The 25,508-nt window shown below is 40.2% G+C and overlaps 2 protein-coding genes across 3 annotated transcripts in view; both read right to left on the bottom strand.

Moving 5' to 3' along the window:
- kmt2ba (lysine (K)-specific methyltransferase 2Ba) overlaps positions 1 to 13,752 on the bottom strand; it is a 34,852-nt gene extending 21,100 nt beyond the window's left edge. Inside the window, exons 1-5 of one of the 2 annotated variants that reach the window (XM_085147481.1) lie at positions 13,363 to 13,752; positions 7,734 to 9,276; positions 7,339 to 7,505; positions 6,017 to 6,100; positions 4,427 to 4,583 (exon numbers count right to left, since the gene is read on the bottom strand). In XM_085147481.1, the coding sequence (XP_085003607.1) occupies positions 4,427 to 4,583; positions 6,017 to 6,100; positions 7,339 to 7,505; positions 7,734 to 9,276; positions 13,363 to 13,665 (2,254 nt within the window). In that variant the 5' untranslated portion in view covers positions 13,666 to 13,752. The remainder of the gene's footprint in view (positions 1 to 4,426; positions 4,584 to 6,016; positions 6,101 to 7,338; positions 7,506 to 7,733; positions 9,277 to 13,362) is intronic. The other variant, XM_085147482.1, reaches the window with a different exon arrangement.
- A 1,999-nt stretch (positions 13,753 to 15,751) lies between these two features.
- Positions 15,752 to 25,358, bottom strand: LOC146493142 (uncharacterized). The gene is made up of 5 exons (XM_085147486.1): positions 25,165 to 25,358; positions 24,643 to 24,762; positions 24,401 to 24,516; positions 17,984 to 18,127; positions 15,752 to 17,898 (listed from the first exon to the last, which is right to left on the bottom strand). The coding sequence occupies exons 2-5, from the start codon at positions 24,731 to 24,733 to the stop codon at positions 17,242 to 17,244; spliced, it is 1,008 nt and encodes a 335-aa protein (XP_085003612.1). The 5' UTR covers positions 24,734 to 24,762; positions 25,165 to 25,358; the 3' UTR covers positions 15,752 to 17,241.
- Between the last annotated feature and the right edge of the window lie 150 nt (positions 25,359 to 25,508).

Raw genomic sequence — 25,508 nt, 5'->3', positions numbered from 1 at the left:
ACATCTTTGGACACCATATCTCACTATTCAGCCTGCAGATCTAACATCTTCCACTCTACATTTAATGGACTGTTGTTTGGTTTTCACTTGTACAGCTACTCTCCTTTAACGACTGTCTGAAGAGTTGATAGAGCAAGTGTGTGCACATCAAGGCAAACTTTTCTAATTCCTACCCCCCCCCCCCCCCCCAAAAAAAAAGCGTTGCAAACAAGGGAAAAAAAACAAGGTCTGCACACCATTTTGCTCCATATTTTGTACCATGTCACCATTTCTGATTCCTATGATGACTGATTCTTTTGCAGGAATGCTAAATTATGAATCATGTTTTAAACATACTTACATATACCTTTTTTTTTTTTACTTTTTCCTCCATGGATTTGCCTTTTCTGTTACACCCAAACACTTTTTTTTTTTTAAAGTTCTATAAATCTTGTACAGGATTCTGTCTTGTGTATCTTTCTGTAATGAACCCTTGGATATTGCTTTGGTAATAGTCCATTGGACAATTGCATCCCTGCTTTTAAGAAATTAGTCACTTGCTGGATGTCACCAATTGATATCTAATTTCTTGTCATTATCCTACCATGAGATAGGCTGGTGCTTCCTGACCTATTTACTTATTTTTTTAAATTTAGTTTTGGTTTTTTTTCCAATCAACTTTGCGTGACATTGTATTTTATTCAGAGGAAATTATATTAAAAAAAACCTGTATTTATTATTATTATCATCCTCTATTTATTTTAGCCATTGCAGCTCCCAGAGGAGGACTTCTGAACACATCTGGCTTCCTCTTCAGAAATTTATTTCAATTTCTTCAGACTTTCTTTCACACCACATCCAGCTGTGCATGCTTCTCCCTCTCTCTTACAAGAAACCTGGACCATCGTCTGGGTTTTTGCAAGAGAGGCTTCACTTCTTTCTCTTCGTCACCTCGAGGGAAACAGGTTTTGTTATTTGGAGAAATGAGGGCGTAGTGAGCCCGCTGTGGGAATTATTGAGAATGTTTTGTAAGTCAAACAGTAATTTTGGACATATTTCAGTGTACATAGTAGTAAATGAGACCCACTGCATTAATGGAGAAGCCCTCATCTTCTGTTGTTTCAGCAATCACATGTAGGGCGACAGCTATCAGTTGTTTTAGTAATCAAGTAATCTATCGATGACTCCATTGATTAATTGGAGAAAAATAATTTTCTCTTATTAATGAGCAATAATAAATATTCAATAGAGAAAAAAATCCAGGTTTTTCAGAACTGCTCATTCTTGTTCATTTTAGAAATTACAGCATTTTAAAGTTTAACTGCATACAACATGTGTTAAAAAAAACAAAAAACAACAACAACAAAAACAACAACAATTAAACCCTTTGAATGTGTCTATGTGCCATATTAAAACTGATTATTATTATTTAAAAAAAATTCAAAGAAAACACTGTCTTAAACCAAAAATATATTAATAATCCCAAGGTCAGAGATCAAAGTCAAACAAACAACAGCCCACAGGTCAGCCACTGGCTACTCAGACTTTTACTGGCCCATGTACATTTTTACTGGCTTGTAAAATGGTGATCACAGGAACAGTGATGGTGTTTGGACACTAGAAACAGGTTTTCTTTCACGTAACCTGAGCTCACCATCTCTGTACTGGCTTCACTTCTTTGCTCTTCTCGGTGTGTAAACAGACTCTGGCTCCAGCCTCATCATCACTGCTGCTGTTGTGTTGTCAACCTTTTTTTAAACATCGGCACGCTACAGAGCCACGTGTTGAACAAAACATTGAAGCAAACAATGTGTGTCAATGATTTTTTAAATAATCAAAACATTCAAATTACTCAATGAATTGTTGCAGCCCATATCTGGTGGCGATGGGTTTTTTTGTAGACCTGCTAACATGTTAGTCAACAGGTGACGCTGATTTTTATTGATTAGAGTGTTGAGTGTTGGTCTTTTGTCTATTTGACAAACTTCCTGAGGATTAAATTTTTTAAGATTTTAATTATTACTTGGAGCCAAACAGAGTACAGACCTTTCTTCCCTTTTGTCTGAAGAGTTGGAAATTTAAAGATGCTCTACAATAAAAATGAGGTGACTGGATGAAAACTGGAGACAAAATCCTTTATGGGTGGGAACTCCCTTATGTAACCCGTTTCAAACTTACAGGCATCCTCTTGAATCCCCCAGTTGTATTATTTCAATGCTACTGCACACATTTGAGAAAAAAAAAAAGGAAAAAATTACTTAGACGTGCGAAATTTTAAATAAATAATGCATGAATAAGCTTGTGAAAGGATCACTTTTTGGTCTAGATGTAGTGTTCAGTGAGTCCGTTTGTCAAACAGTACTTCCTCACCTCATACTGAGTGATGCTCACTTGACCAGTGTTGGGTATAGCTTTCCAACAGCGGTGGCTAATCTGTGTGTGACAAGAGATATTTTTGCTGGAAAATATTTTAGTTACAACTACATTGAGCTAAGAAAAAAAAAGCATGTTTTACTTTTTTGCCTTACATGTTAATTTTTGCCAAAATGTATCAAAATTATGCTTCATAATTTTTTTTAATTTAGGTTTTTTGTTTAGAAGTGCAGAAGCTTTGCTAGTCAGATTGGATCAGATTATTTTAGTTCATTTCGTTATTATAATTTCATTTTTAATAAAATAGCAGAGCACCCTTTGCCAAATCCGTGCAGACAACACTAATTACCCTACCCAACCTTAAAGCAGGGTTACATACAGTAGAGTCAATCTATATTACTACAGTCAGTTTGTGAATTAAATACTAATCCTGACTACTGCATGGTTGTAGTAACACCAACTATACATAAGCAGTAGCTGGTGGTGTAACCCTATAGGTACTGTGATGCAAAAAAACGTAAGAAGGATATAAAATCCAACATTTTCATATAACCTTTAATAGAAATTCATGATTCAAGTACCTCAAATTTCTTTCTATTTTTTTTCTTGTTATGTTTCATAACCATAAAATATGATGGGATATCACAACAGCTCACTGGTGGCACAACAACAACAACAAGGTGACAAAGTTCCAAAACTTATCTGTGGCATCACCCAACTTTAATGTGTTGTACTCCCCCTTTTTTGCATTAGCTGACAGATGTGCAGACACCAGTTTATCCACATTGTGCTAATACTGGGCCAATATCATCCAAAATTGGCTAAATTAACCCGAGTAAGTGGATGCTAAAATAATAACATGAGCCACTTGGCTCCTCCCAAACACTGCCACAGTAGTGGCAGTGTTTGGGAGAACAAACACTCCCAAACACTGCCACTAGTGGCAGTAGTGGCAGTGTTTGCCACTACTGTGGCAAACACTGCCACAGTAGTGGCAGTGTTTGCTGCAGGAGTGATGGAGTTGTCTGAAACTCCATAAAAAGGACTGAATAGGACTGTGGCAACAGTCCTCTTAACAGTGAGCACATTCAAAAACATTTGAACTGAAATAACTGCTACAACACGCAGCAGATACCATAAAATGCATTTGAATTCAGTTAATACTGAAGCCTTTGAGACTTAATACCTCCTATGGCTTTTTGGAAATTGATTTCAAAGCTTATTCTTTCATGACCTGTGGATATTCTTAAGTAAACTCTACTTTTTATTATTTGTTTATCATTAGTTTCTGTCATTTCAACCATCCAAACAGAAAGACTGAGAGACTCTGATCAAGCACATCAGCAGCTTCAGTTTATTCTTCTCATGCCCGTAAAAAACAAAACAAAGGCATGTATTTACTCATATATATATATATTGCTGTGCATCTCTCAAGGAAAGGACACGCACCTTTTTTCATGAAAAGTAAGTTTAGTTTGCATTTGTTTTGACCATAGACAGCAGAAAAACCAAACAGAGCTTCCAGCTCAGAAAAAAGTAAGCCAATGGGGAAGTGCCTTAAGCCTGCATTTTTAAATAACAGCCACCAGGGGGCATTCTTTGTGGCTACAACTTTATTGGCTCAGTCATTCATTTCCTTTCATAATAATGGGGGAAAAAATACATTGCTAAGCCCACTTTTTAAATGTTGGTTATTGTAAGCGTTACGAAAAAAAGGGTTATCCAGGATAAGCTCACTAGTAAGTCTGTGCTTTCAAAGTCAGGTACTCCCTTCGGTCATTATATCCAGTTACAGAACACCTAAAAAAAGGCTCACCTCGAACTAGTGAGTGACATTCATGGTAGCCATGTCCAGCTTTTACACAGTCTATGGTTTTGACACTTAAAATATAAACTGTGTCTCTTATACATTAACAGGGATAGGATTAAAAAAACCGAATAATATTTGAAGTATCAGTCCCTCATTCTTTTCAAGCCTTAAATAAAAATTGCTGCACATACACAGTGCAGAGATATCTTTAAAGGAACGTTAACAACTCCATTCTTAAAAACTACACATGGAGGTGGACTGTACCTTCAGCTGCGGGAGAAAAGGTGATGCCCTCTCTCTCGTGAAGTGGCAGGGCGCTGAGTCTGGGAATGTCATCTGGCACCATGGCACGAGGCTGCCCCAAAGCCACAGCTGCTGCCCGGCACACGTGTTTGATCCTCGGACCACCAAGAGGCTGCTCCTGCATACAGAGACATACAAATTCAGTGAACTCAGGTAATATTTAGTTAACAGGGCTAAAGACTAACTTTTTGCCATGGGTGTACCGGTACGCCTAACTTAAAAAAGTTAGGCGTACACAAATTTTATAATAATTTATATAATATAATGTGTTTTTCTGGATACACTGTGCTTTTTCAGCATTCAAATATTGATGACACCGTGTCAGAGCACTGGCTATGAATTTCAGAAGGATCAGGCCTTAACTTAACAGAAAAGTTAGCAATAGTTCTTTTCCTATTACAGCTACATCCACTTCTGTCGTGCCTAGGCTGCTCACTAGGGCTGGGTATCATCACTGATTTCTATAATCCATTCGATTCCGGTTTTCAAAGTCCCGATTCGATTCAACTTAGCCTCAGACAGTCAGGAATATTATAATTCTGATCATTTATCAGTACTGACTTCATCAGAATTGTGAACATCACAGCAGATGCCTTTGTGTGAAAGTAACTGAGAATAAAACACAGAAAAACATGAAGGAGATTTTCCTGGTCTGGCTTTTTATAGCAGATAACCTTAAAAATATTCTACAATGTTCTGCATATAAAGTTTAAATTTCTTTAGTATTGAACAACAGAAAAAATAGGCTTTCTTGTCCGAGGTCATTTAAGTGAAAAAAAGAAAAAGAAAAGAAAAAGACAGCAGCCGACAGCGCTGTAAACAACGGTAGACTGGTGGCTAATAAGCGAATGAATAATACAGAAAACATAGATTGGAGACGGGAAACTGTTCTTGAAGTACAGAGAGAGATAGAGAGAGAGCTAGCTGTGCATGAAGTGTGATTTTAATAGTTGTGGAAGCAAAACAGCTAAGCTCAGACAGCGTGTCCGTCTACGGGCCGTCGGGTGAGAAAGCCGAGAAAGACAAAGTTGATTCTGATGCGTCGGGTCCGTTCTGTGTTTACGTCTTTGTGTGGAATCCGTGTACCTGCTCTCATTTGCTGTTTGGTTGTTGTTGAAATGGTTTTGTGAGCTTTAATCTGAGAATCTGGCGTTTTTGGCAAAACACAGTTATATTTAAAAGTCGATTCAGGATTTAATGAATTGATATCGCTTTATTCAACCTACTCACCTCCCACTTCCACCTGCACTTTCAACTGGACCACGGCCAATCAGAGAGGTCCCGCCCCTTACTATCTCTGATTGGTTTAGTCCACGATAGGGGCATAATGTGTGTCTGTTGTTGACCACAGGGAAGGTTGCAGATTTTTTTTTTTTTTGCTACCCGAACAGTTGGACGCACAGGTGCAACCAATTTTTTTAGTTGCACCACTGAAAAATTTGGTCGAATTTGCGACCAAATTGGTCACACTCTAGAGCCCTGGTTAATGAAAAATGATACTAGTATTGGCGATTAACAGAAAAGAAGAAGAAAGAAATGCACATTTATTACCTGACGAGCAACATCTTTGGGAGGCAGGCCAACTCTCCTCCTCCTCCTTCCACTCACTGGCATTCGTGTTTCTCTAGAGCCCAACTGTTCAAACAAACAGGAAAATCAAGGTCTCATTTAAAAGATACTACGCCATTAGCTTCTCAAATAAATGGCTAAATCACAAGCATCACAACTGAAAAGCCCTAAACTTCTGGCAGATGTCATATCAGTTTTATTGCTATAGGTCAGTAATCAGGACGGTCTACTGAACAGGTCCCCGAACTGTGCTGCAAACATGTAAAATTAGGTGAGAACACTTGAGTTTTTACCTCTCATTTTTCACGTTGATTGTTTCAGTTTTTGTTTCAGGTTTTTCTACAACTGACATCTGTTTAATGTGCTTTATCTGAGCAATGCAAATAATATATTACATTTGACTAGATAACAAACAAATAATCAGAGAATTAGAGCCTTGAAAAACCAAAAATGTCAGTAATAAAAGATGGTTAAGTTATATATGTTTGTTACTGTATATAAATAAATTAGCACCTACCAAAGAGGTTTTGGACTTGCAAAGCAACCAAACAAACAAAATGAAACAAACAGCAGAACTATTTTAAGTCAAATTTAATTCATTCATAAAGCTAAATCAGTAAAATACATGGAATTCTGTTAAGCGAGACTGTTTGGCACAATCACGCAAACATGCACAACGCCTGCTGTCAGCTTCTGGGAAAATCCTGTACAGGTATTGGGTTTTTTTTACCTTCTCCTGGTAGGATATAAAGCAATACTCTGATAAAAGGTGGGGGTAATGCATCTACAACCTCTTTGCTGTCACCATTAAAACAAAAAACAAAGCAAAAACAAAACCAGAGGAAAAATGTGCTCCAACAGGCATCAGACGACTGATTTAGACCTCTGCTGCACAACCTAAGTATAACTTGTCGATGTTGTTGCTAGCGCTCATGGTTATATGTTAATTATCTTGTGGCCGTATCCTGGTGTTTTACATGCCACAACAGAAACAAATAAAATGCTGGTACTTTCCCCCAAGCATATTCACGCCTCAAGTTTTTTCCAATTCTTTGTACTTTCCCTGCGTCCACTCTCTCTTCAGGACTTTTCTGACATTCTTGAGTCTTTATATTGATGCTATGATTATTCTTCTTATACTGAGGAGATGATGGTTATTCTCTCACTAATATATAGAATAGGAGGACTCAGTTCTCCTGAACAGTCGAATCACAGTAACTGCGGGCAGCATAGACATGAAATGAGGGGCAACATAAAGAGACCATACGAGGGGCTCATTAAAAGAAACAGAGAGCATTTCTTACCTGTGACAACTTCAGCTGCTTCTGTTGATCAATCTTGATGAGCTGGACTTTGGCTTTTTTCAGCAGGTGGAGCATCCTCTTATTGGCTCCACTGAGACCTAGTCGATGGCTCAGCCCACTGACTTCTGGCCCCTCGCAACTGTCCGCTGTTACTTTTGGTGCTTCGACTGCGCCAAACCCCAGTTGAAATAGGATAAAAAGTTGACTCCAATTAGAGGATTTACAAGCAAACACCTCTTCACTGAAGAATTCAACTATACAGTGGAACAACCACATTTATTATTTTTTTTAAATATCTTTATGGAATATAATCCAAACTGCACTGATAAATAAATACTAAAGTTTTAAATATTATACACCACAAGTTTTTCATAAATTATACAACTTATCCTTACTCTTGTTTCCTTTATCTCCATCTTCTGACGGCACTTGCGAGGGCGCTTCCACATCAGTGTTGACCACCACAGCTAGCTTCCTCACAACACCAGGTGAGTCCAACTCCTCCATCATGAGTTTGGACCTCCGTCTTTTCCTGACATGAGAGGTCAAACTGTCACCATCTTGTGCATAATCTCCATGAATGTCAGATGGTCCTTTCTTTTTCTCTGCCAGTTTTAACGTCAGTTTCTTGAGGTTCTTGTAGAACTCCAGGTGGCTCGTGCCTGGGCCGGGCTTTGAGATTCTTGACATGCCTGATGGGCTGTCAAAAAGAGATCTAGAGTCACTGTCCGACTGTAGCGATTTGCCTTCATAACCTGTCTCAAGAATGGATGCACTTGGTTTTCCGTCCTCTTTCTGTTGACTTTTCAGCCATGTTGACAGAGGGCCCTTCGGAAAAGGAATCATTTCCTCATCCAAGAATCTCTTTGGAGCTTTAATCACTCGGGAAGACCGTCCACTCGTTAATGGAGTGCAGGAGTTACTGGAGCTCTGGCCTAGTTCCTCTGAAAATGGCTTTGCCTTGTTCTCCGATGGAGTAACATTCTGATCTTGGATCAGCAGCTCGTTGCCATCCTGTGTGTCTGTGGCTGGAATGGGTTCTGGCTCGTAGGTATAAAAAACACGCCTAGTACGAGGACGACCGAGTTTTGGCCCCTTAATGAGTGGAAGACTTTTTGTCTTCCTCCTGTAGCCAAACACAGATTTGCGCTGATGTCTTCTGTGTGCTCTTTTTTCAACAACATCTGCAGCCTCACACTCAAGGGGTATCGCCGCCTCTACCCCGCTCTGGGCGCCAGCCTCAGCTCCAGCCTCAGGAGAGGCTCCCATACCTTTAGCAAACCTCTTCTTTTGTCGTTTCTGAAAAGATGTAAACGGCAAAGGCATCAGATGAGATGTGCGTCGAGGCTGCCCAATTTCAAAACCCTTGACGCGTTTCACAGACCTCCGCGTCAGGGACTGGTCCCTATCCGAGTCCTCTGACACCTCGCCTTCTTCTTTGATCCTCCTTCGAGCTCTTTCTGTGCCTTTAACTGCTGCCGTCACAGCATTTGCTGACTTGCCTTGCTTGGTGCCACCAGCTGAGGTAGCAGCTGCTTGATTTAACACGCCTGAATGTGCCGTTTCTCCTGCTTTTCTGAAAATATCAGGTGATTTTGTACCACTCGGTGTACCTGAGGCCTGCTTGTCTGCATGTTTGGCTTTTGCAGCGAGAGCTACCTGCTTTCCCTGTAGTTTGATTACATGCTTTGGTATTTCCTTCTCTTTTTCTTGGCTCTCTTTACCATCCAAGTCTTCTTTAGGAACTCTTGGTACAATTTTTCCAATCAGACCTGGCTTTGGAGTCTTGGGTATAATTTTTCCAATAAGAGGCTTTGCTTCTTGTGATTGGTCCAAAACATTAGGAGACTTTTCTTGGCTGAGTGACGAAGGAGAAACAGCAGCAGAAGCCTTTTGTGGACGAACTGTTGTCATCCCAAATCCAGTGAACTCATCCTCCTGGAATAAAACACATAAAGTACAATCTTTGAGTTGTATAAAAAAGCATTCGGACAAGAAGTCATGTTAGAATTTCTTGATCTCTGTGACTTTGGCAGACAGCACTGAAAAATTACATGCATACTTGCTACCTGCAATTTCTCATTTTTTATGATAATATGTTAAAATATATCCAACAATATATAATAAATAAGAAATGAAAAAATGAAGAGAGAAACTGATTTTTATTTTCCCACAGTGTCTGTGCTAGCTCCAAAAACAGCAGCCACTGTGTATAAAACAGTTAAATATGGCATAAACAGACTTAAAGTGGAATCTTACTTGGAGCAGGAAAGACTGCTGCAGAAGCATCTTGTTACATTTTATTTTATTCTGGGTGCTCAACCTCACTCTGCTTCCATAGCAAGCTATGCAAGCTAAGCTAAACTACCAAAGTGACAGTCGGAGCTGTCACTTACCTGTCACAACAAATCGCTTCATCACGTGGAAATCCCACAACACCTCTACGTAATCTGTAGTGGCCACAGATTATCTTAAGAACCTGTAATGTAATATTTATATTTACAAAAAATAGCTTCCTGAGAACCTTTCATTTTAAAAAATGTGGTGTAAAATACAGGGATAACACAACCCCTAATTTTGAAATTTTTTGAAAATAGATCTGATTTACATCAGCTTATCAAGTGCTTCTCACTGTTCCCCACTCTGGAGTTAAACTTTGAGGACAGGTGCACTCTCTGTGTTTGCCCCTTGTTTTTATTTATCTGTCTGTTTGATTTGCTCACTGATAGCTTGTGTGCCACGACTGTATGCGTTTACCTACTAACATGTATTTGACTTATTTCTTATGTTTTTTAACCATTCTAGCCTTTGTACAGCACTTTAGTCAATGTCAGCCGTTTTTAAATGTGCTTTATAAATACACTCGAGTTTCAGTTTGACTTTGAACTTCTAAAGACAACAACAGGTGCCTGAGACTGCATACCTCTGCAAAGGCTATGCATCAGTCCCTAGATACTTGGATTCTAATATTTTAGCAGCAAGACAATTTCAGACATTTATTTCTTATTGCATTCTTTTTCTTCCCTCTAAGATATGATGCAAAATTTCAAATTTACTATAATAATACTATAATAATATTCTTTTCATAACCTTTCAATTCGTTTTAATCCTGCCAACAACCACACAAATTAAACCAATCACAGAATGCCTTTGGCTATAATAATATGAAAATAATTAAATGAGACCATTCAAAGAGCTTTCAGTATTCAGTTTCAAACAGTGATCAGCAGGTTTCAGCAGGCACTTGGGTTTCTCTGAATATGACTGGGTGTTATCTGTTTAAGCCCAACTGAAGTTTCACAACTTAAATTGCACACAGTCCACAACATCCAGAGACAGAGATGAAAAAGACTGCATCACCTTCTCACCACTTTCTGTTTCCATCATTTAAAGCTCAGGTATTGGCTCTGTTGAGAGTACAATCTAAGACCAGCACTGCTCTCTACTCTTACTCCTCCGTTGCATCAGAGCGCTGTAGATTGGATGTGCCAAATGAAAAGTCTGTCAATCTGTTAGTCAACCATAAATATTGACTTGGGCCCATTCACTCCCTTTGCACATTCTAATCTGTAGCTAGATATGCTGCAATATCATCTCAATAATGGAATAGGTTCTGGGCAATTTGAACCCTATTCTTCCCTGAAAAAAATATATTTCTATTCACTTATTAAAAACATAAAGGCAAACTCTCTTTGCAACAGCATTTTAAGTAGAGTTTGGAGTTAATGCGCATTTCAACCGCTGATGCAAAGGTTGCATACTACATTCAAGTGAAAGAAACTTCAAACAAGCAGTTACTCACATCCATCTTTACACTCAGAATAAGAGTCTACAGATTTATCACCACTGAAACTCCCCTAACGATATCTATTCTATAACTGCAGTATACACGAGTGTTAGAGATACTCCAGTTGAGCACCAGCACCCACAAGCTTTATTATGAGCCATGTGACCCTGTTACAGTCCAGCCTAAAGGGATTGCACCAGTGAAGTCTGACTGATTGCAGACATTAAAGCTCCCGTGATTAGATCTGATATATGAGATTATATTATTATCACAATCCAGCCTGACAGGGGCTAAAAAGAGGCCACTAATAAGAACAGTGGAAGTATAAACACATTATGTAGAGTAAGAGTCTTTACATTACCCATCAGCTGGATGGATCTGCAAAAAGTACAATGAAAACACTACCAAGACTTCATCCTTACCATTTAATTGAATCCACAACAACAATCACCCCAAAGGGCTTTATACTGTAAGCTAAAGACCCTAAAATGTTATAAAGAAACCCCAAAAATCAGATGATGCCCTATGAGAAAGCACTCGGAGACAATGGGAAGGAAAAACTCCCTTTTAACAGGCTCCTCCAACAGATCCAGACTAACTGAGGGGCAGTAATCCACTGAAACAGTTGGTGGGTGATGGGTAAGAGAAGAGAGCAGAGAGAGACAGGGCAAAGGACAAGTTATGGGAAAGAGAGGGCCAAGTTTAATAATTACTAATGATTTAAATGCAGTAGTGGTGTATAAATACACAGAGTGAAAGAGCTGAGTGAAGAAGAAACCCTCAGTCATCGTGGAAAACCCCCCACAGCATAAGCCTAGTGCCGCATACCTAATGGATGTTTCAGGGTCACTTTTGCCAGTCATGACTGTATGCTTTATGCAAAAGAAAAGTTTTAAATCTTGAAAGTAGCGAGAGGTGCAGAAGGGCCTGAAACCTTAATGTTCTGCCTCCCTTTCTCGTTTTAAAAACTATGAAACACAAGTAAGCACTTTTACCATGAGGTTATAAATATGAAGGGATCTGATTATTCTAGATTTTGTATGTGAGGAAATTTATTTTTACAATTCTGTCCATGCACCTCTGAAGTACGTGAAACAGATGATCAGAAACAAATGTATCCAATCTTAGATCAAAATTTCTTTAAGAATGCATTTTATGAAAGGCTAAGGAGCTTGGAAAGAAAAGCATCTGGACTTCTTTACGTTGCTTGAAGACGTTTCACCTCTCATCTGAGAACTTTCACAGACCATTTTATTAAAGTTAATTCTTAATGTCAGATCACCTCACGTGAAATGTCAAATGCAAGTAAACAAAGACAGCATCTTTTGTCGAAGCAATGTGATTTTGGTGCAACATGTAGAGAAAACCTACTTCTGGCGGTTTAATCATTAACTTACATATGAACATGGAAAGAAGGCTGAGGATGGTGGTGATAGTCGTAATGAGCGTTTTGTAAACAAAGACTGCTCACATTTAGTACTGGGCTTTCTTTTTGTTTAAGCCTGGTTCCCTATGCATAATATATAATTATACTGCCGAGTTTCCGTTTATTTCTCTTCCTGTAGCATCTCACGTTAGTCTTACGTTCAAAACAGCGAACGGGTCAGCTGACCTCTCTGACGTGGAGAGTACCGTCCCCAAAGTCATGAGCGGTGGCGGCGGCTGTTAACTACGACAAGATTAGCGGCACAGGGTGGGAACTTCAACCCACAAACCGTGTCGAGGGAGGGAGGGAAAAGAAACAAAGACATCTACAGGCTTCCACAACAACAACAACAGAAACTCCCCCTCACCTCTGCGGAAGTTTCCATCTAATTATCGTTTTTCTTTCATGCCAACAAACTCAGCGGGACACAGGCTTGATCTCTATATATGTAAACGAGCGTACAGCTTTGATATGATCATTTTAAAACAAACAACGAACTTCAAATATGTACAGAAGTCATCACACTAACAATACCCACCTATAATCCTCACTAAAACACTGCAAACACAAGCGGCCAGCTACATTTACAGTGTAGGATCACTGTTGGCTAAAACTAAATGAAGCTTACCCTACAGACAGGCGGCTAGCTTCTGTTGCTAGCTACACTGCCGCTAACTAGCGGTACGTCAGCTAAAATACGCTTACTAAGGAAAGAGAGCCTTTGAATGCAGCTTTTTGAATAACTGCCTTTATTCGTCTTTTAAGGCGACTGTTTCCCGTAGAGCTGACACGCTATGTTTAGCTTATTTACCTCCTCGCTGTTGCTGGACTCGAAACCCGCATCTCTCCGCCGCCTGTGCTTCTCCTCCAGCCCGAGGAGGCGCAGGAGGGACGGATCCTCGCTTAACGCGAGGCCGATGTTGACGGGCCTCGGCCCTCCGGTAGGCAACTCCGTCTCCTCCGAGCCCAACCTTCCGCGTCTGGTACGTTTCTCCGAACGCTGCCTGCTGCGAAGCGTGCACGGCCGGCCCGGAAAACGAGCCCGGGCCGGTGTCTGGCTACTCAAGCCCGCGACAGCAGCGGGAGAAGATAATCCGCCTCCCGATGCCGCCATTATTTACTACACAACAACACGGACGGCGCGCCAGCAGAGAGTGGCTGCAGCGATATGAGTGGCAAGATGACTGCTGCGACGCAAAGGCGCGAGATAGAAAGAGGCACTAGTGCATCATGGGAAAACGAACTTTCCGCCCCGCAGAGGTGCCACGGTACTCCCACTCCAGTAAACTGGAAACTATGAGATGTTACTGATGCAAAGTAAACACTTACACACACTCTCACAACAGTAGTATCAGTATATTCACATTCTTTTCATCTTATGTTTTTTTTTATTATACTTTGGTTGTTCAATAACTGTAGACTGGAAGTCAATAGACACTTTATGGTCCAGCTAACCTCTTTTATATTGCTTATTGCATGCATGTGTTTTTTTGATGGTGTGCTTAGTTTTTCTTTAAAGTGTGCTTATGTAACCTTTCCTTATGTAGCTTTAACCCCAGGACCAAGCAGGAGTGGCACTCCCAAGCTTCCTGTATCCTAATTACAATGACAATGAAGGCTCCCCATATAACTGTCACTTACTTTATGCTATAAATGTGCAAATTTAAATTGAATAATTGTAAAAACATGTGTTTCTTCACGCAATAAGTTTGAATATGGTGTGAAATATAATCTCACAATGCAATGATCTGAAAAGTCTATATTCTAAATAATTGTTTGAAAGGGATGCTTTACAGACAATATGGAAACCTGCTATGATGTACAGTTTGGAGAGGCCAAGCTGGAGGTGGCACAGTTGAAGATGCTAAGATTATCATTGGGAGTGACCAGGAAGGTCAGGATTAAAAATTAGCACGTCAGACTGACAGATCAGGTTGAGGGGTTTGGAGACAGTTAGAGAGGAAGAGAGAGATGGTTTGACAATGTGCAGAGGAGGGATAGTGGATATACATGCAGAGGGTTCATGTGACAGGGGATGATACTAAAGATAGGATTAAATGAAAGCAGATGATCCTCTGTGGCGACACCTAGAGGGAGCAGCTGAGATAAGAGGAGGAAGAAGATTGTAATTAAATGAGTTCAACAACAATAGTAGTAGTATAAGAACTGTGGACTAGGTAGAAAGAGGTAAAATTGTTAGAGCTGGTTAGCATGAACTAAATTAACTCACAAAAGTCAATGCCAATAAATAAATAAATAATCTCCTCAAGGTCAGTGGCACTGCTCTTAGATCCACTCTCAGATCAGTTATACATTTAATAATATCAATTACTATGTTTGGTGCTCTCTGGCCAGATCACTCTTGAAATATAAGTTTAAACAAAGGATGTAATAAATATAAAAACAGTGGTACTGTCCGCTTCTTACCACCGGTAAAGCCCGCCCACAGTGGTACAACTCGACGAACTTTATTAGAATCAGATTTGGTTAAAGAAAAACCAAAAAATGTCTTACTTTGCACACTCTAGATCTCTAGTGTTTTGTTTCTTTTTTTTCTTTTTTCTTAAAGCATCTAAAATATGTCTTAAGTATTTCATTTCTAATTTTGTTATTAAATAAAAACTATTTAGAACCAATAAAACATCAAGTTAAAATTTAGAAGGTATGTTTCCAGCAGTCGTCATAGTCCTCTGGTCTGTCATGTATTGACAACTATTAGAGATTGGCTTCTTTCTTCTGGGAAACACAAATAGGCAAATATTAACCTTAATAAGTTAAAGTTGTGTTTTCTGTCCTAAATAACTCTGTATGTGTGTGTGTGTGTGTGTACGCATGCAAGTAAGGGAGAGTATTTATCAGCTTTTAAGCGAATTTAAAACAGCAAAGTTGTTGTTTCAGTTCTCTAAAATGTCAAATAAGTACAGATATCTATTCACTTTGGTTTTAAAGCTGCAGAGTTCATGCAGTACTCTGGCCATGTACTCAGTAAAATATTCATACCTTACATAAAAAGGAAGTCAGTACAAGTCAGTCTGGCACTCAAAAGTATCATCATTAAGTAAAAATCATCAGTAAAATGATATAAAACCTAACAACACTGATCTAGCAGAATTGCCCCTATCACTGTTGTAACTGGGGAACCACGTAGTGAGTACTGAAATCTGAGACACTGCAGAATATAGTTAACTGAATAATGTAGTGATTTTGAATGTGTAATGGTTGTTGGTGTCAGGCTGGCTGCTTTATTTTCAGTATTTCAGAAAATGCTGATCTGCTAGCATTTTCCCAAACAATCATGTCCATTTTTGGGGGGTTGATGAAGGATAAGCTAATAGGAAGGCAACAGTAACTCAAATAACCACCAATTACAACCAAAGAATGCAGAAGAGCACTTCTGAATGCACAACACATGAAACGTTGTAGCAGATGGGCTACAGCAACAGAAGACCACACCTTGAGGCCCTTAGTGCCAACTGGGCATTGCTGCTATATGACGCCATCATCTAAACATGGACCAGAGGGACATTCTGATCACACATTAGGTCAAATATTTGTTCTAAAGTACAAACAAGTATTTGGGGGATAGTATCCACACATTATTAGTAGTATACTTAATAAAAAAATAATAAATAAAGTTCCATTCTAGTCTGTATAAAAGGTGAGAGTTCAACTAGATGCAGAGATTTAAAGAGATAAGAATTTGATCCAAAAAAAACCCCACCTCAAAACAAGTAAGATGATTCTTCATAAATTACTTACTTTCAGACTTATTCAAACTGAAGTGTTTTCCACATCATAAACATTTAAGTAAATATAATAATACAAAAAGGACAAAGACAGCACAGGAATTTGAGTACTATTTAATGCAACAACTTCTGGAAAAAAAAGAAAAGAAAGAAAAGAAATGAAACCTTGAGACTGACTGTCTCTTGATAGAGAACCCTATATACTGCTGTACTGTAGCATTTAAGATTGTATCATGTTTGGGACTTACAGTGTCTGACTTTAGCTAAATACAAAACATTCACTCCACTTGTAAGAAATAACTTGTTGGTCTACAGTGAATAAAATACGTTACAGGTAGTGTGGAGGTAATATGGACAAAATTAAAGAAGTCCAGCTACCTTCTTTTCAAGCTTTTAAGAATAGTCTGTAGAACATAAAACAACAGAGACAATCCTCCATCAGAAAATGATAAAATAGGTGAATTATACAGTTACAGTTCAAGATAACTGACCTCTGGTGGCCGTATGAGTAAGTGCACATGTGCTGGTGTCGCCACCTTTAGTTTTAGATCAAGTCAACCCACTAAAAACACAGAAAAATGAGATTTCTAGCATGTCTTTAACATTATAAAAGTGCAGTTTTACTCACGCTAAAGCAGTAGTAGCTGGGGGTAAACCTAACAAAGCTGTGATGAGATTAAAGTGAGTGGACACGAACTAAAGTTTCCCAGTTGACTGTCAGGTATGTCTCTGCCTTCTGCCTCCAAACCATCCTGCTTCCTCACAGTGCAAACCCTGGTATGGCTTTCCAGGATAGCTTACACTGGAAGGATTAGTAAGAAGAAAAGCCCAAGGTGATCATGTAGTTAGAGTACTACCTGGTCTGTACAGGTCTGTGCAGTCTTCATTTTGACCATCATTTAATCTAAACACGTAATGACGAGTTGCAGTCTCTTCCCTTTATATTATGTATTTTCTGCTCCCTCCTCTCGCTCGGTGTGGGTGCTCTCATGAGCCTTTAGGCTGCTTTCTCTTGTAAAGCTCTTTGCACAGGTGAGGCAGGTGTATCTAGAGTTGTGAGCCGTAGCCTTGTGTGCGCTGAGCTGCTCGGGTTGAGCAAAGCTCTCGTCACACTGTATGCACGCATGTGGGTTGTGCCTGACTTGCTTGTGTGCCCGCAGGGCTAAGACAGAAGGAAATATGAGATCGCAGTCTGCTTCGGGACAGGGAATCTGGAGCTCGGAAGAGGAGCAGCCGTCTGTTGGAGGGTCACTGTATTCTTCGTGGTTATCTGCTCCCTCTTGTTTTATCCTCTTGCTGTCACCAGTTGCTCCTTGAGCTGCATGCTTGGGTTTACGCCCGCGTTTTTTGCCTTGCAGCTTAGCGTCACAGTTTATTTCCCTGGCAAATTTCTCCTGGTGCTGCAGGAGCTCTTCCTCTGTCTGGAAACTCTGATGACATTTGCAGCACTGGAAGGTGTTCAGGTCATCGGCTTGTTCTGGGGGCTGGGGGTGCACCGCAATGCGATGGCTGCGAAGTCGTGACGGGCTGGGGAAGGAAGCACCACAGTCCCTGCAGGGACACCGCCGTTCTTTACACTCGTGACGTCTGTGTTGGTTCAGCTGCAAGATATTAAACAGTAAGAAATGGTACACTGGAAGCCTCCAGCACAGAAAAGAAGCTTTAAAATGCCTGCTATGTCCTCACCTCGGTGAAGGTAAAGAAGCTTTTCTGGCAGTAAGAGCAGACAAAGGCCTTCTCCTCTGTGCTGTGGGTGGCCTGATGCTTGCTGAGCTCCTCGGAAGAGGAGAAGAACTTTTCACATTTGTAGCATGTGAAGACAGTGTTACTCTGAAAAATCAGAAGAAATATATGTTTGTTTGTTTGTATTCATTCTGTAAATACTCACAGTAAGAAATTTAATCAGCAACAATGTGAATTTCCAGAAAGTTGATTTTGTACAACTTGATGTAATGTTTCATCTCATCACAGTTGCACAATGATTGAAACTTGGACCACTGACTAACACCAGTTTCAAGACTGCTAATACTGAAATTTCTATGACCACTGATGACCATGAGTGCTAATCACAGCACTGTAATATGATGAAAGATGTACTGTAAGGCCCCCTCTTTGGTTCAGAGATGGCTGTTCCCTTCTAACATAATTGCACTCCTTGACTCCCTGCTCAAACCACATGTATACATCTTCATCAGTGGAAAAGTGGCCACCGGCCTGTAGTTGTAAACATGCTGCATATTCTTGGTCTGGACTCTCTCGTAGGTCTGCTGTGCTGTGCCATCCACTTAGCCCATAGGTGTCAAACTCTGACCCGCGGGCCAAATTTGGCCCGCAGCCTAATTACATTTGGCCCGCGAAGCCATACCAAATTACTATTAGAGCTGGCCTACTGGTATTATACAGCTAATATATATATTGTTTAGTATTAAGCTTTGCTTGTTCCATATTCAGTTTTCCAGCAAAACTTATTTGAGTCCATAAGAAAAGATTCATTCTTATATCTGGAGGAAGATTTTTTTTTCATTAAATATTAATGTTAGCCCGCGACTTTGTTCCAGTTTTGAATTTTGGCCCACTGTGTATTTGAGTTTGACACCCCTGCCATAAGTCATTGTTGATTTTGTCTTCACTCTCCATCCCCTGCCAAGCTGCACCTGTGATTCTGCGGCTGCTCGCTGATGAGCTGACAGATAAGATCTTTTCTTATCCTCTGCATCCTTACCCTATCACCTCTGCCTCCCACAGGGCGCCAGCCTGCCCTGTTGAAACACTATTTTTTTTCAGTGTTTCAACTGAAAAAATAGAATGCCATTGATCAAAAATAGAATGCCTTTGATCCAAAGTAGAATGCCTTTGATCCCTTGTGATGTCATCATCTTGCTGAGAGAAAAAACCCTTAAATAGGAGCTTTGCTCTGTTAAACTTTGCTGCTCAACGGACCTTGACCTGACAGTAAGCAAACCCTTTTGGAGAGTTTTGAGAGAATTTCGCGTTACTTAGCAATTCACTGACCAAGCCGACACATTTCACCATGTCAGCTAACCCATCCTTCCGCTCAAATGAGCTTGGAATCGTTAAAGGGAGCATTTTGGGAAACCACTACAAGGTAGAGGCTTTCCTTGGAGAAGGGGGCTTTGGTATTGTAGCCAAATGTCGTGATACCATGACCAACCGAGCTGTGGCTATTAAAGTCAACAAGAGGCGCCCTGATATTCTGCAACAGGCAAAACTGGAAATTTTCATCCTGGAGCAGCTGAGAAGGTTGGATCCAGATGCCGCCAACATTGTTAAATGGAACGGCTTTTTCCACGACGGAGAGCGGGTTTGCTTAAAGTTCGAACTCCTTGATCAATGCCTGTGGGACTATATAGGGGACCGGAAAAACCAGGGTCTTCCCATAAGTGAAGTCAGGCCAATTTTAGGTCAGCTCACAAATGCTCTGTCCCACCTGGGTTCTGTGGGAATAGTGCACGCTGACCTCAAACCTGGAAACATCATGGTTGTAAACCGCCATGAGTCCCCCATCAAAGTCAAACTTATAGACTTTGGCCTCGCATGTCCTGCGTCTGCAGTGATGCCTGGTGACCGTGTGGGGACGGTTGGTTATAGTGCACCTGAAGTTATGCTTGGCCTTCCTTACAACGAAGCAATTGACATGTGGTCTCTGGGGCTGGTGGCTGTTGAGCTTGGTACAGGGGTGCCACTTTACCCTGGAAATGAAGACTATGATGTTCTGAAATTCATCATAGAGACTCAGGGTCAGCCACCAGATCATGTTCTAGACTCTGGCGTGTACACTGAAGACTATTTCATTGAAGACAATGACAACCAACAGCGCTGGACATTTAAGACTGACCAACAATTTCAGTACGAGACAGGATATGAGTCCCTGGAGACAAGATACATAAAACTGACGCGTCTCGATGACCTCGAACAAGTAATGATGTTTAGAAGAGGACCTGAAAATGGCCAACGTTTGTTTGTAAGCTTAATTAAACAGATGTTGGCCTTGGATGCAAACCAGCGCATAACACCGTCGGAGGTTCTCCGGCATCCCTTTTTCAACCCTAAGAGTTCCCCTTGTATTGACATGAGTGCTGAAAGACCACAAAACCCTGTGGTCTTTCAGCACCCTTCAAACTTGAAATGCAAGAGATCAGAGAAAATCAACTGCAGTTTTCAAAACTCGGTTGAATTTTCTCAGCAAGTATTTGTCCACACGTCAGCCAGCCCATCCTTCAGCTCAGATGAGCTTGAAATAGTTGAAGGGAGCATTTTGGGAAACCACTACAAGGTAGAGGCTTTCCTCGGAGAAGGGGGTTTTGGTATTGTAGCCAAATGCCGCGATACCAAAACCAACCAAGCTGTGGCTATTAAGGTGAACAAGAACTGCACTAATATTCTGCAACAGGCAAAAAAGGAAATTTTCATCCTGGAGCAGCTGCGAAGGTTGGATCCAGATGCCGCCAACATTGTTCAATGGAACGGCTTTTTCCTTGACAGAGAGCGGGTTTGCCTGAAATTTGAACTCCTAGACCAATGCCTGTGGGACTACATACGGGACCCGAATAACCGGCGTCTCCCCATAAGCGAAGTCAGGCCAATTTTAGGTCAACTCACAAATGCTCTGTCCCACCTGGGTTTGTTGGGAATAGTGCACGCTGACCTCAAACCTGGAAACATCATGGTTGTAAATCGCTATGAGTCTCCAGTCAAAGTCAGACTTATAGACTTTGGCCTCGCATGTCCTGCGTCTGCAGTGATGCCTGGTGACCGTGTGGGGACAGTTGGTTATAGTGCACCTGAGGTTATGCTTGGCCTTCCTTATAACGAAGCATGTGACACGTGGTCTCTGGGGCTGGTGGCTGTTGAGCTTGTTACAGGGGTGCCACTCTACCCTGGAAAAAAATATTATGATGTTTTGAAATTCATCATAGAGACTCAGGGTCAGCCACCAGATCATGTTCTCGATGCTGGCGTGTACACTGAAGACTATTTCACAAAAGACAACTACAACTACAACCAACAACGCTGGACATTTAAGATCGCCCAACAATTTAAATACGAGACAGGATATGAATCTTTGGAGACAAGATACATAAAACTTAAACGTCTGGATGACCTCGAACAAATAATGATGTTTAGACGAGGACCAGAAGATGGCCAACGCTTATTTGTCAGCCTAATTAAAGAGATGCTGGCCTTGGATGCACACCAGCGGATAACACCCTCTCAGGTTCTACGGCATCCCTTTTTCAACCCTGGCCTCTCCAACAGGTTCCCAAGCATCGACATTGAAAAACCATACAGAGTCAATCTCCAGCATGGCATCTTCCACCCTGGACAAAAGTGATAAAAACACAAACTGGGGTTGGAAAAGGATATAACAGCAAATTACACTGGAAATATTAATTAAGCTGCTCCAATAATTATCACTTTGGCTTTTTTTTTTTCACTCCCCCCACCCCAACCAGTCGTGGCAGAGGGCTGTCCCTTCCTGAGCCTGGTTCTGTCGAAGGTTTCTTCCTTTTTAAAGGGAGTTTTTCCTTCCCACTGTTGCTAAATGCTTGCTCATAGGGAATCTTCTGATTGCTGGGGTGGCCAAAACTCTAGGGGAACTAGCAATTCTTGTGAAAATTTGGAAAAAAAAAAAAAAAAAAAAGCCTACCAATATTCAAAGCAGAGCAGCGGACACCTTACCATCACATCAGTCCTTTAATCCGACCTAAAACACCATGTTTACAGAAATAAATTCCATACAAATTGGAAATAAATTGTTGTTTCTGATTGTTTATAAATATATAGTGCTACCCTTCAGCCTCCTAGTAGACATACCTGTGTTATAAATGTGAAACTCCTCCGATTTTCAGAAAGGTTGACCTCTGACCTTGAAGTCAAGGTCACTGAGATTTAAGCTTCACAGAGATTTTCAGTAGATGCAACCATGGTATTGATTTGAAAAATCTACACAATCACAAACTTGGGTGTCCACAGCGCCTCGCCATATACCAAAGATTAAGAGGTGTTTTTTTCGAGGATTTTATAAAGATTACAAAACACAAATAACAAAAATGCCAACGCTATTGTCATTTTTGACAACGCTATTTTGATGTTGTCTAATGTAGTGCAAAAAAAACCAAAACAAACCCAAAATTTAATAAATAAAGTAAATAAGGTATATTCTACATAGTATACAAAATTTTAGTGGTCCATAATGGGGTCAATGAACAGAATGAAGGAAGTAAGTCTTTTATATGACAATGGTGTGAAAAAGCGTTTTCCTATTTATTTGTATGTTTGTCACACTTAAACATTTCAGATCATCAAACATTTTTTTCTTTTTTATGTAAAAAGAAAAATCCTTTAACTGTCCAGTTTTCTTGATGTTATGATGCTTCTACCACTGGTTTGTCATTAATAAATCAGACTTTGGCTGCTGCAGCAGAAAAAGACAAAGAGAAAATGTAATCACACAAATCAGAGGTGCAGATTTACACTTTACCTGAAACAGAGCAAAAGTGCTTTTAAATAGGTTAATGAATATTAAGTAATATAGGCTAGATGTCTGGACATTACTAGTTTCATTTGGGCCTTCTGGGCCATTAGTCCTCTGGCTTATTGTCAGTTACCAGCCAAATAGCTTGTGTATTTTATTATCTTAGTGTGTTAAAGATTCTAGTTGTTATTCTGGTCAAAGTGTGCTTCATTATTTGTTTACAGCACAGCTACAGTTCCAGGTGACTTCAAGTCAAAAAGGATACTACATGTCAATGGCCAGCAGCCTGTATTCAGTTTGAATATTGCTGTAAATGTACCTGGATCTGTTTCTATTGGGTTGTGAATTTGGTCTCACTTAAACATTCATTTAATATCACGTACACATATACACATACTGTCCCTCAAGAAGACACTGAGAAAAAATAAAGAATAACATTGAGACTGTAACTTTGCCATTAGCCAGAGGGCTGTTCGGTTTCCTCGACAGCGATCCTCTCGGCACATAAACATTTTCACTATATTACTTCGTTTGTTTGTCTGTATGGGCTGGTTCATGGCACACATTGACTTTCAAATGTCCCTCATTTGCATATTAACGATCATGAAACTGAGCTCATGGTTCATTATTAGTCAGTGGTGCTACTTTCAGTCGTTATGCAACCAAACTGTTTATAAAGTTGGGAAAACCTGCAGTCAGCTGAGCCTGAAGAAGTCACTGTGATGATGAACAGAATCAACTTTCTGGATTACTGGGCAATCATCAAAAAAACAGCGTGGTTTGTTCTTCATCATTCAAACATATATTGTCACAATTTCACAGTTCCAGCTTTTCAAATACATAGACTGTATATAAAAGATGTAATCCTCTTGCATATGACTTTGAGCAGAGGGTGGTTTATGTAGCCTTGTTGTGAAGCCAAGTGACACTACACATTCATAGGGTACAGAAGAGCTGACCTGAAGCCTACCCTGTTTTCATTTAATTTCTAACTCTTAGAAGAACCATAGTTTACAGCGTGAACTTTATCTTGTAAACTAGCTATTGAGAACTTAAACTCTGGAGAAATTAGTTACTAAAGTTACTAAAGCCACAAATCATGTGAGAAGTACAGCTGCTTTCTCTTTTGGACCTCTATATAATCTTTCTGTAATCAGAAGAATCTCCCCCTGCTGGCCACTGAAAGGAGTACAGGTTTGAGGCACTTTTGCTTTAGCTTCAAGCCTTAATTATAATCCATTGCAGACGTGTAGTAGTTTTTGCATTGTAAGGTAAATTCTCACAACAATCACATGATCACAAAAACAGGGAGGCATGCTGATATTGACATGGATTGTCATGCTCCCCGTGTGATGATGAAATACACTTCTGTCGGACCTCAGTGGACTCGTGGATGCAGTATAATCAAGGCTTCACTTTTTGTACCTGAACACATTTTCCATCATTTATCTACAGTCTATGTTCAGACTTGCTGCTTCTTGTTTTCCATACCAAAATGATTATTTTTATTAATGCGTAACAAATTCAAAGATTAAAATATAATCCTGGAGAGTAAAAATTACACATCATGCATGAACTGCTGGGCGTGTTTAGCCTGTTTTTCCCACCTGCTGCAGTTGCTGCTTGTACTGGTCCCGATGACTCTTCCTCATGTGTCTCTCTTTAGCTTTGGAGTTACAGAAGGTGATAAAGCACTGGAAGCACTGCAGACTCTCATGCTGATCTGCATCACAGTGAGAAGAGTTGTTCAGTAAGGGTGGACTTATCATCAAAACATGTAAGCTGTTAATGTTGCTGTGAGTGTGGCGGTTAGAAAGAGCAGTCACATTAATGTAAAATGTCATCTTACAGGGGGCGACCAGTGGCTCAGGCTTCATCTCCGCAGAGGTGGACCTCATGTCGTTTCCAACAACCACCTGCTCGATCTTCATCATTTCCATGCTTTCACACAGCACCCAGCCGCGTAAAGCTGCAACATGGGAGACATGTGACTCAGAACTGCAAACCTCAACCAGTTACAAGAAACTGCAATAAATAATAATAATAATAATAATAAAGAAAACAAACAAGCCCCCCCACCCCACTGAGTTAACAGGATGTTTCAGGGAGGAGGGGGATCCTACATAATTCAAATCGGCTAGTGTAAATAAAAGCAGCTCACGTAAGGCCTGAGCTAACTATTTAACAGAAGGATGGAGGTGAGGGATGCTGAGCTGCAACTAAAAGCGACATGACTCCACTGATATATTCAACCGGCACTATATTTTTATTATGTAGCCTTCCGCCTACTGTGACGCTGCGCTTTTTCACTTTAAACATGCATTTAATGACCAAGCAGAGGTTCATAAACAATTTAAAAACGCATTTTTACCGTTCAACGCATCCACTGGGCGAAACGAAGCAGCAGAGCAAAACGTGCCAAAGTCACGTGACACGAGATCGTCCGCTATCGCGAGATTGTGAACACCTTTTTCTCAAATGTTTGTTTCTCCGCCTATCTGCTGAAAGTGTTTTATTATTAATTACTATAATTATTATACAATTTTAAAGATAATTTCAACATACATCCGTAATGATGTTGAATAGAATGAAAACGAACAGGAATCGTGGCATCCTTGCAGTGCACCAGGTTTATGGCTGTCAAATGATTTAACCAATCAACCAATCACAACGCAGCACCAGGCTGCAATTAAGAGAATCGATAATTGAAAATTA

This window comes from Neolamprologus multifasciatus, chromosome 22 (genome assembly GCF_963576455.1).
Source record: "Neolamprologus multifasciatus chromosome 22, fNeoMul1.2, whole genome shotgun sequence".
Taxonomy (NCBI): Eukaryota; Metazoa; Chordata; class Actinopteri; order Cichliformes; family Cichlidae; genus Neolamprologus; species Neolamprologus multifasciatus.
The sequence above is the reverse complement of the archived record's forward strand: the minus strand, read 5'-3'. Positions and strand labels throughout refer to the sequence as shown.